Genomic DNA, 12,352 nt, shown 5'->3' with positions numbered 1-12,352 from the left:
TCTTTAAAATCCAGCGTCATATGGAAGGTTTTTATTAGGACTATCCCAAGAAAAACACATTAAAGCCTGATTTCAGCACCACGGATAGCTCCGTTTTGCACCCCTTGTTTTATTAGCTGCCGTTTGCCTCTGCGTCTTCTCATGTAATGCTGTTATCGACCTTCTTGCTCAGCGTTTTATGTTTCACAGTATCACAATATTATTTCGTCCCCATGTTGGTAAATTGACTGATTATTTGTAGCATCGTGCAGTTTTTCCATGACGGAACAGTTTCGCGGGAGCACCGACTTCCTTTTCCGCGTTGAGCTCGACCTATATCAGCCGTGATTGGTCAGAAATGGAGGGGAAGCTCGCGACCGGGAAGAAGGGAAAGACAGATAATCTAATACTTCCATGTTACAATTCACATTTTCTGTCTGTTCCTACCGAAACTTTCAGATGTTTTCCAGAATTCTCACAGTAAATGCGTCATCCTTGTCCTGTCAAATATTTTGTTACCTTTGAGAAACACATGTAGTTTATGACCATTAAAAACCACTGGTCTTAAACCGCCAAAAGTCTAACTACAGCTAATGAAAGCCAGCTCCATGTTGTGGTTGAGGTTCGGAAAAAAAAAGTAGCAACTGTTTCCCCCAGAATTTAATTGTTAGAAGTGTGGAAAGCCTCTGAAACAGCGTTTAGACCGTATAGGACAGTAAAACTCTCCATTGAAACCAAGGATGATGATAATAATAACAATAATAATAAAACATACTGTACATACGATCAAAATATTGCATTAGAATCAGTTACGTTTAAGGGCTTTCCATTGTATTGCTCAATTATACAAACAATAAATAAATATGTGCTCAGAGTGCATCATATCAGTGGTGGACATCACTGATATGGCTGGCCGATATCTCATTTTAAATGTATACAGTACTGTGCAAGAGTCTTAGGCACCCTAGATTTTTTATATACATTTTGTCTTAGATGTTTACTTGTTTTCTGCATTAGTGTGTCCGTGGACTGCTCTTTATAGTACATTTTTTGATATTTATAAACTTTTCATTGCGTTATTTTTGAAAGCATCTTTGCTTTATGGATTGTTGTGTCTAAGACTTTTGCACAGTATATATATATATATATATATATATATATATATATATATATACATATATATATATACACACACACATATATACACATCAGCCTGATCTATTAGCAAATACATATACCTGTCTAACCCTGTGATGTAAGCATCTATTTTCCCATGCTGCTTTAGAGTTTTGTATATTTGTAGCAAAAAAAAAATTAAACTCTTTCTCAAAATTGGCTGACGGAGACAAAATCTCAGGTTTACCATGAAGGTGCCAACATTAGCTTGTTAGCCAACTACTAACAGGGAGATTTAAACTGAGTTGAACTGCCTAATTTACACAGAAACATTACAAAAACAGACAGAAAATTCACATTTATTAGCTCTCCTTAACCCTTACAAGTCCATATCACAATTCTTGTATGTTAAAAACATGCCAAAGTGGCACTGAGCATATAAACTTCAGCTATTATTAACAAAGAAGAGTTGATAATACTGACACATCTTGGAAATGAAAATGATAACACTATATAATCCAATTTCAGTAACTGTTGATTATAGCTACAATGGCAGTGACAAAACACATATTGACACTTATTCCAATCCTTTAAAACATATCAGCCTTCAAAAGTTGACATGGCCTAAGATCACATCCAAGTATGTGTTGGTCTGCACAGTGTGGTGTATAAAAATAACATGCTCTTGTATCGCGTTTCTTTTGTGAACCAGTAACTTTTCTTTAAATTTGTATGAATGAATGAATGGGGTATAGTAAAGGGAACAATGACGACTGTCACACATAACACATTTGTGCAAATATCTAGACATAAAATAGCCTAAATATGGAGACCTGTCACTAAACATTCAGTAACTTCAAGATAACTTGCCTCCACAGAAGGCAAGTCATGTAATGAGCAGCACACATTCACTTTGTAATATCTGAAACATTCCATTCAAACCATTAAATGTCTTCCTTTGTATGTTGAGCATAAAGCTTTCATAACCCATCAAGCAACTTTCAAGTGTTTAAGTCAAAAGTGAAAAGTGTCCATTCAGGTGTCACAGGAAGCACCAAAATGTTAGCTTGTGACTGAAACAACCATTATCTGTCTTTGTACTGTTGAATATGAAAAATATATGGAGTGCCTATGTAAATATATCTCAGTGTATATTTAGAGTGATTTAATGTGTGACACTGGAGTTTCATTCAAGAACATTTTTCCCTCCTGAGTATCTACAGCCACTATTTCTGTAAAAATGTCTTGAGATGAGTCACTTTTTGACACAGTGGTTGTTTGGTGGAACTGGAGTTGTTTTCAATGTGCAATATTCTGTATAAGGTGAGCAGTCAACAGTGGAAGAAGACCGTCCATCTAGTCACATAGCAGGGCAGCGACAGTCGGCTCATTTGAGGAAGATAATTAGTCCGTTTTCTCTGCAATCCGTCCCATTTTGGTTCGCATGTTGCGCACAAGGAAGAAGCCGACGGTGGCGACGGCCATCATCACCTCGGCTATCCAGAAGGCCGTCTCCCAGCTGTGCTGCTTGGCAATACTGCTGAAGGGCAGCCCCGCCATAAAAGCCCCCACTGCAGCAAAAGAAATCCACATTACTCATATGGATGTGTCAGTGATGGAATTACAAATGAAAATAATAGCAATGTTTTGGGGGGCACATGAGCCAGCAGCTTACCGTTAGCCATGAGAGCAACAACAGCATGGGAGGTTCCACAATAGTTTGAAGGGGCACTTTCACTGGCTATCACCCCAAACAAGGCAATTGGTCCATAAGAAGAAAATCCAAACATAGCACCAAGGAACAGGATCCAGATCTGTGGATGAGAATAAGAAAATATGATAACCAAATGTTCTTGAATGCTTTTTCACAAGTTTCAATACAAAGAATTTTGATCCCTATGAATTTGAAATTGAAATTTATAAGCATACCTCTTTTTCTGACACGCCAATGAGAACAGAGATGGGATGGATGGCTTGGACCCAAAGAGCCTCCTGAACAAAGAAAATAATCTCTTTGACATGGAAAGGTACAAACACTATGCGTTTCACACAGTAACGATAGAAATAATAAAGTTGTCATTACCGTAGGGACTTCAGGTGTGATGGTGACCCTGAAGAGGTACATGGATACACACATGCCAGCCATCATGAGGAGGAGAAGGCTGTGACGAGGGGCTGCCATGGGTGCCCAAGCCTTGCTGCGGGGCAAGAAGAAGCCAAAGAGACACTGTACTGGAACAAATAATCCAAGTCACTTTTGCCAAAGCTAAATTGAGAAGAAACCGCTTGTAAAAAGGCATCTTAAAAAGGACCATACTGGTTTCATTGCATGTTTTAGCCCATTTACTACACTGCACACATACTTTACATTACTACCGACCATTTTCCAAAGCATACCTTAACTTTTTTAGATGTCCAAATGTGTTTTTCTACCTCCCAGGCAGCCATTCGTTTCCATTAATTTCATTACAGTATGAAAATAATTTTGCAGACTTGAAACTTGCTTGAGATTGGCAATCCATCACTGAACCTGCCCAGGTTTATTTTTGTCAGAGTTACTTTATTGTTGCATGGTAATTTGGGTTAATGCGCACATTGATTTCAAAAGTCTAGTGGTGGGAAGCTCCAACATCTGAGACTTCCAAGTGAGGCTGCCAAACAGTATTGCATTCACATGCTATTTTGTCGGAAAATCAAACCCGGAAGACAAATAATAAGCAACATGGTCGTCATGAAAAGGATGATGTAGATTTGGTCGCTTCTTGCTTTAAAAAAAAGTTATGATAGTCTGGTGAACTACCAAGTAGGAAATCAGTTTTTCCCATATATCCGTTAGCACATGAATGCTTTCCACATAGAGACACCCACGCAACAAGAATGTACCTCTCCGCCAGAAAATAGTCCCTGAAGAAAAGATTGTTTGACGAACAAAATTCAAGCGTTAATGACTTCTAAACTCGGGCATGAATGTTAGCTGGAGCAGAACGTTTGATTAAAAAAAAATAATAATAAAAAAAAATAGGGAAATCAGGCAAATGTTCACGAATCTAAAAAAGTACGGTATGCTTTGAGAGGTATGGTCACCGTCACTGTGGAGCCGCTCGTCGTCTGTCACTCACCCGAGCCACAGCTCTGTCGGAGATGAAGCCTGAGGCGAGGCTGCCCAGGAAGCCTCCCACCTCCAGGGCACTCATATAGGAGCTGCCTGTCAGGGACACGGTGATGTCAGCACCTCTACCCGCATCACTTTACATCAACACCAATGACAAGCTGCGGCTGGAACTAAGGCAATAAAAACACGTACCCATGAGAGCAGTCTGGCCTTTCTCCTGGATGAGGAAGAGCTGTCCCCAGTCGGTGGCGGCCGTCTTCACCCCAAACACCACCAGGTAGGCCAGGGACAGCACCCACAGGAAGGGCGAGAGCAGGAATTCACGGAGGGTGCTCTCACTGTTGCCTGGTGTGGGGAGGGAGGAAGAGAGAGGAGACAAACTCAGATTAATAGAAATCAGCAACCTGTCTACAGAGATAGACACACACTATTGTACACTATCTTCATTCTTTGCTCACCTCCCTTCGCCCCCTTCTTGGCAGCAGCCTCGATGCTGGGCAGGCCCACATCCTTCGGCTCGTTCTTGACGAACACCACACAGACGAAGGAGAAGGCCGCGCAGAAAATGCCGGACATGGACAGGATAGTCCTCCAGTCGTAGTACTGGAGAAGCACCGTGGCCAGGATCGGGCCCAGACTGCCAGCCAGGTTCATGCTGCAGGACAGCACGGACCACCATGTTCCGAACTGGGACGGCTCAAACCACTGGGGGGAAAAGGGACACACGAGGAGAAAACAAGCAGATTGTTGTTACTATTGCTGCAGTCTTATAATCAGAGCAGTTTCTGCCTCATAGTGAGGCGGGGGGGGGGGGGGGGGGGGGCACTATTTTTGTTTTTATCAGATTCTTCTGAGTTTATTGCTTCTTCACATGCCTTGCAATGATGTATACAGCTGCAGCCATAAACACTGACCACTAAAGTACAGCATACCCGACAGAGCCACTGAGGAACCAGTAACCCGAGAATCCACTGGCCGGACACTTAAGGCAGCCCACAGGCAGGATGATTTAATACCTTGCTGATCCACGGTGCGTGGGTGTTAAACACCAACTCAGCAGTGAAACAGTAGCTGCTGCACTGTGCCGAACCGGTGAAGATGAGCAGCAATTAGTGATTGTTCTTCTGCCAGGAGAGGGAAACACCTCTGTCTGAAGTTTTCGTTAAAGATCTGGTGAGGATCTTCTATAAATACATTCTCCTGTAATCTGATACCCTTCTCTCTCTCTGCCCTTTGAGCGCATGCCAAAGCCTATTTATTCCCCACACTTTGAACACTACTACTTTTAAAGGCAGCTTCTTAAGGCCTCCAGTTGTGGATGTTGTAGCAGGATGCATTAGGGTTTGCACTGAATAGAGAGGAGTTAGCAAAACATGGTAGAACAATCAAGTCTTTTTCCAAATAAAATCCCAATAATATAGCTGCAAGGCAGGAATGAGCTGGGCACCACGGCGTGACTGCAACTAGAAGATCAGTTTTCACTGACTTCATTCCTGGTCTTCCTATTGTAGGGCCATATTTTATTAGGTATTTGTCTTTTTTGCAATAGAAGGCCCTAGAATTTGCATTTATAGATTTGGCATGTTTCATCCCACCAATTTCTCCTTAACATACATGAACAATGTTCAAACACTAAATACACATTTGTGTACAGCAGTACACAAATGTTGAAACAAAATTGACTTAGCAATTTATGGTGAAGAATTTATGCTAATGCAGATGAAGTGCAACAGCTTAGCTGAATTTAATTAAAACAATTTGTTCTATGAATTCATGGACAACCAATAGGGGGATTTAGAAAACAATGGTGGATATGTGACCTATCTGTACAATTCATGGAAAAAATGTTGATGGAACTTTCTATAGTAATGTTGACATGTTCAAAAAGTTACACATTGATATGCCACTCAGTAATGAATTACCTGCAGATTGAAGTTTGCATACAATATCTGAAAGAGTGGTGGTGGTCCATAATCCATAGACTCAAAACAACAAGTGGCTTCCATATCACAGCCCTTGGATCATACTTCACCGACAGATAGACGAGAAATGTGTACATGGCACCTCTAGCGTCTCACAGGTGAAATACCAACACTGGGTGACCATCTGTGGCCATGGCATCAGTGCTAGGTATATGACGCACAGCTCTACATATCAGCGAAACCTGGTGAGGCCTCATATAGACGTCTGTCCTTGAGGCCTGTGTCAGTGTCAGTGACATTAAAAGGTTGGATGGTGAACGATTTTCTGTTACTTACTGAACTATTAGTCCAAAACAGGATAAAACAAATTTCCCTCACTTATACCCCATGACTGGCACTTCACTCTGAAGTGGAACAGCTTGCCAAGCCACATTAGCAAATCTGAAACAGTCTTTATGCTAGGTTCTGACCTTATGGGTCCAAAGGGTCCTTATGGGTGATTGATTTATTCAACAGGTCTCAGGGCTGAGGATTTAAACAGAAAAATTGTGTTTCTTTCTATAATCTTTCCAGGTTATAGAAAGAAAGTGTCTGTGTGGGGAAATGGCCAGAAAGGTCCCAATCTATACTTGAGTTGTTAGGTCAAATATAAGAAAATAACATCATTAAAAACTGCTATGGTCAAAATAGGTTTCACTGCTACGGATGAGACCCCAATAATCCCAGAATACATTTGAGGCAATTCCAAAAGCATAAACATGTTGGATAACATACATGCCCAATATAAAATATGAGCTATGTGCGAATGAAACCATTATGATAATTAATCATCCAACTTAATGAGTATCAAATATCACCTCCCGTAATGCCCCTTTTGACTTGGACATGACTGACTGATGTCTGACACAGTTGGCCCTAGCGGACATCTCAGGCCATGGAGTTCTATCTCTGGCCCAAAAGGTCAGGACTGTCTGACTGCAAGAGACTGGATCCCCCCCCCACACTTGCAACAGCGCCAGCTGCCCAAAGACAGGTGCACTTTCTCTCTCACAGCACAAAGTGAAACACATAAACACAACACATCCAGTATGTCTGGGAGGAGGTGGGTTCCTGTTCCCAGAATAATGTGGGGCATCATGAGCGGCCTGTGTGAGTGAGACTTCCCTCGACTCCGCTATGAACACTCTGCATACAATTATGAATTCTGTAGAATAGGAGTTAGGACGGTGTTACCTTGCGCAGCACCTTCCCACAGGGGGGCCAGCCGCAGCCTTGTCCCAGGCCGTTGATGAACCACAGCAGGGAGAACATGGCCACGGTGGAGGACCAGGAGAAGACCACGTTGATGCCCCCCACCAGAAAAAGGCCGATGGAGAAAAGCCAACGGGCGCTGATCTGGTCCGACAGCACGCCGCTGATGAACTTACTGATGGCGTAGGCCATGGTCTGGCTGCTGGTGATTAGACCTGCAGAGACACAATGGAAGGTTACTATTGAAGCAACATGTTTATGTACAGAGAGATTGTAGTTTTGTGTACATAAAGGTAATCAAAATCAGAGCTGATAAGAACTGAGTTCAGGTCATTTTACTGTTAATTTATCAAGTAAGCAAATCGGCTTATAAAGAACATTGGCAGCAGTTTCATCTGTGTGTCCAGTATTATTAGGTTTGCCACAGTGCAGGCTAATGCAGAGGTGAAACTGTTGCCAATGTTCTGGTCACACAACGGCGACCTGATCAAAGAGCTCATCAATGCTTTACGAAACAATGCTTGAAACAAACCAGACAAAGGTAATCAAACGATGCTGTTGCCTCACCCAGGTCATCTTTGTCCAGTTCAATCTCCTCCATCACAGAGGGCATGACGAAGGAGAAGGTCTTCCTGTTCAAGAAGTACAGCGAGTAGCCGATGAACATGCACAGGAAGATGACCGTGCGATAGTAGCCATAGCCGGTGGCCCCCATGATTGCAGTTGTACAAACAAAAATGGATGGAGAAAAACCAGAAAGGTCTCAAGGATGCGAAGGAAAAAACAACTTTGATCTCTTCAAAATCCCTTCGTCAGTTTAGTCTGGTATTTGGCTCCTTTTGCATCTAGAATATAGCCAATCACGTTGAGCGCAGTGTTATCAGTGGCCGCTGTTGGACTGTTCTGTTGAACTTTTCCTAGAGGAGAAACACCCTTGGAAAGGACAACACTCTTCCTCCAGGCTGGTAGCTCTGGTGATCTGTGCGGTTGCTGCTTGCAGAACTGGGGAACAGAAGAAGGGAACCACTCTGAATTAAAACAGAATTAATTACAATTAGCTAGTGTAGAATTGCAGTCATCTAGCCTCTCTTGAAAGGGAGAGTTTTGTCTCAGTGGGACAACCTAGACATCGAAAGTATAATTTAAAACAATTTAGCAATAATCCTGTGGAAAACGTCAGGATCATGATGAAATAAGCATGTCACATTTGGACACACTGCCCACTGAATCCATTATACAACAACAAGAAGCGTTGCAGTCAGTAAACCCACTTAAATTCAGTTTACCCACATTGTCATGTGGAATACAGTATAGGCTATCCACCTTTTTTAGGGTGACAGAAATCTTTATAACATAAATGCATAGTGCTCAGTATAGTATCAATTTGCTGTAGGTTATATGAAGATAGAGTATTTGAAAGGGAAAAATATACATTGATGCATCACAGCAGAAAAAGCAAAGGCTTCTTAATCAAAACGTTTTTTCGAGATGTTACACGTTTTTTTCCACTGGTCATCTTCTGCAAGTTGTTGTTTTGGTAATGTTTCTCTGAAAATGAATGAATTTTTGCTCATGTTGTGATCTAGGTCAGTGATTGCGATGCCTATGATGATAATCACCTGAAGGCATAGTTTGCCCATCTTTTTATTTACAGTACAACTGTCTGTACTAGTAGGTATACTGTATGTTGTCTAGTAGGGTGTCATAAATGTCCCAAGTTGACCCTGTAATTGGCTTGGGCATCTGGTTCGCAGGACAGGCAACGTCAACAACCCCGAAAATATCGCGTGTCGCTCAGAGGGAAGTTTAAGTTAGGAGACTGAACACCACTGTGGTCTGTCTGGTTATTACTTTACTTTATTAGAGAAGTAAGAGGGTCTTGGATACATTATCTTCACTTCCAGTCATGCCACAACAATAGTTTTTATTAAAGCTACATGATATCTACGGACTATGTAAAGTATCTCAAGCACAACAAACAATGTTCTGCCTATTTCTGTAGGTTAAGCAAACTTACGGAAGCCTGTAAAGGCCAAAGGGTGCACAAGCAAGACGATATTAAAATGGAAGCATAGGCTTACTTTCACGAAACCAAACATCTCTGTTAGCGTTTATAGGCTATCGAGTTAAACGAGTTTGCAGATGGCGAAGTGATTTGTGGGGCGGTCCATTAATTTGAGTCTCCAAGGCGATGTTTTGCTAAATGCAACATAAAGCAACACGCATCAAGTCTTCTAATGTAATACAACAGTGTACCGTGTTTCTGCTACAATGACATTGAGAATGAGAGCAGAACAGACTGGTTGTTACCTTTCACTCGGGTCCCTCTTGCTGCTCTGCGCTGTTTAGTTCCCATCCATTCAGAGGACGATGCGCGTTCGCCAGTCCGCAGCTAACCTCTGTGGCTCGAGCGCGTCACCGTGACAAACTGCGATAAGAAACCCAGAGCCACGGTGGCAAATACCAGTCATTCACCCCGTCACAGCCCGGGCAGGGTACATCTTGGAATAGTATTACCAGTAGGCCTACTAATTCATTTAATGCGCATTTGTGAATCCGACCTGCTACAGAGGGATGCTGCAGGGTGATAAATCAGATGCTTGGTTTTATCACTGATCTCATATGGAGAGAGCGTCACGCCAAACGCCATTCAAAAACCTGTCAACGTCAATTTCATGTTGCATTGCTTATCGGCAAACGTACCTGGTAGGACATGACCGAAGACCCTCCACGGATCAGTGGGGTCTGCTGGTTAACCAAAGCAGCAATTTGTTGCAATGAAATCTCAACTTTAAACATTGCCTCACATTGCTCACTACTGCCCTCCACTGTGTATTTTAGAGGAAGGAGACTGGAGAATGCCAGGCGAATCAGTTGTAAAGTTTTTTTTATTGAAATATTAAACTGCTTTTTGGTGTATAATGCAGAATAAAAGCGTGGTGATTCGTAAAAGGTCATATTATACGAGGTGTGCATTTTTGCCAAGGCCTAAATAAGGCACATTCAATTGCAAGGTTTTTAATTTGGCATGATGCTCTCCACACAAGAAAGGAAACGTTACTAGTAGCCCCGTGTGAGAAACCAATTAGGAACTCACGTGTAGTCTCCTCTGACAAAAACTTTGACACAGTTTGAAATTGGCACCATGGCGACGACACCCACCTGAACAGGATAGCTTTATGAGCGTCCTCTCCATTGAAGGGAAATAGTTTCTGTGCCGCTACTTCTGGCAGCTCGGCCAATGGCTGGCCGCCGCAACAAGAACGCCCACTTTGTTCTGCGTAGTCATTGGGCCGTTGAGCTGTCGTTCACACAGTAACTAAGGCAGGGAAGCGTTTCCAAGGCTTCTATCAGAGATGAGAAACGAAGCCAAGAGCGAAATCTCACTCTTGCCTCTGTTTTTTGCTTGACCTTTGTCTTTCCACCTGCTACAAAACATTAATCAGAGTTCAGCCATAAAAAGCAAATATTCCTATCGTTGTGTGAGTTGAACTGAGGGAGAACCAGTTGGTGAATGCTAGCCAACTGCTCAATGGCAGCAACAAATCACAGTATTTGAGGAAGTGACCAAAACAGAGAAGTGATGTGCTATGAATGTAGTCAGAAAGATTCATCACCCAACACTGACACCAACTGGCCAAGATGTGGCTAGTCCCAGCAACCTCAAGACTTTTGGTGTTGCCCATCTCTGAACACTTTTTGGTCATCCATATTTAATATTTGTAATAAAACAATTAGTCCTACTGCAGAAATTGATATGCCATGGGTGCCATGCACATAACTGAGGTGATGCCATTTGCTTTGCTTTTGGCTTGTTGCCTTCTCTTTAAGTGGAATTTGGCCAACTGCCATTATTCCTTCAGTGGATCAAAGAGGTTATGAGGTGTCTTCAGATTGGAAAGCTGAGATAAACCGTCTGAGGCTCATTACAAAAATATCACAAAATTTGTCAGCCGTAAATTGAATATGTGGAAAATATAACCCTATAGAGACATGGTGCTTTTGCAACAGGCTTTCTCTTTTCTTGTGTTATTGTCATGTTGTTACCGGTGGTGGTGATGATGAGATGACATTTTCTAGCAGACACATTTTAGAGAATAGAAGAGGAGGCTGCTTATCTTTTTCTCTATAAAATCTTTGATTAGTATAGATGTATGTTCCTCTCATTCCCTCTACAGTGATTTGGTAGCGAAAAACCAATAGATGGAGCTAAAGTAATGTATATTATTTGCAGCTGATGCATTCAGCAGTGACATTTATGGAAAGATAGATGAGTTTGACGTCCTGTTTTATCCCATTAATTAATTTTTCCTCATCTATTGTGATTTTTAAACCCCTTGAGTTAATTTAACTCACCTGTTTTTTTAATTATATTTTTAATCATCATATAATATTTGATCACTTTGCTGCTGTTTTATCACTGCATAAATAAACTGAAGTTAACTAAATACATTCATGTAGCCTATGCTTGCATCTTCTTGTCATTAAATGTTATTCTTGGCTTGATAAGCCGGCCTTGTTCACTCAAGGATTAATTCACTAGTGTACTTTAAGTGCAAAGTCATTGTGGGTCTGCTTCCGTATTATTTTTGCTCTTATGTGTCTGTAGGAGGAAATTATTCCCTTCAGCCAGCAGAGTTTTTTTCTATCAGTCGCTAAGGTTTATTATAAGTCAGGCAAAAGGGCTTTTCACTTTGCTACCATCACTGTTCTTAACTCAGTTCAAAATAATTTGAGAGTGGAAGAGATGTTTATCTTGGTGATTTTCAAATTATTATAAAGGATCTCAATCAAGATAAAGAGTTGTCTATGCTTTATTTAGCCAAGATCTATTTATGTTTGGCCCCTGATACTGCTGAGCTACAACTGGGCAATTTGACTGCTGCCATTTACCATTTATAAATGCAGTCCATTTACCATTCATATAGTAAATTTTGACTTATTGTGTGATTTTAATTAAGTTTTGTTCCTA

The 12,352-nt window shown here is 41.5% G+C and overlaps 1 protein-coding gene across 1 annotated transcript; it reads right to left on the bottom strand.

Moving 5' to 3' along the window:
- Window positions 1–1,467: 1,467 nt before the first annotated feature.
- On the bottom strand, window positions 1,468–9,801 carry slc37a4b (solute carrier family 37 member 4b). Its single transcript, XM_071518775.1, is given in 11 exon segments — window positions 1,468–2,666; window positions 2,771–2,909; window positions 3,025–3,087; window positions 3,179–3,268; window positions 3,270–3,293; window positions 4,215–4,300; window positions 4,400–4,552; window positions 4,666–4,912; window positions 7,363–7,595; window positions 7,948–8,382; window positions 9,691–9,801. Coding segments are annotated over 10 exon segments (1,350 nt in total). The 5' UTR covers window positions 8,096–8,382; window positions 9,691–9,801; the 3' UTR covers window positions 1,468–2,499.
- Between the last annotated feature and the right edge of the window lie 2,551 nt (window positions 9,802–12,352).

Source organism: Centroberyx affinis, unplaced genomic scaffold (assembly GCF_046629955.1).
Source record: "Centroberyx affinis isolate AG114_WGS23_722 - 3 ecotype Tasmania unplaced genomic scaffold, CSIRO-AGI_Caff_v1 ptg000051l_1, whole genome shotgun sequence".
Classification (NCBI taxonomy): Eukaryota; Metazoa; Chordata; class Actinopteri; order Beryciformes; family Berycidae; genus Centroberyx; species Centroberyx affinis.
This window is presented reverse-complemented; position numbering and strand designations above follow the sequence as displayed.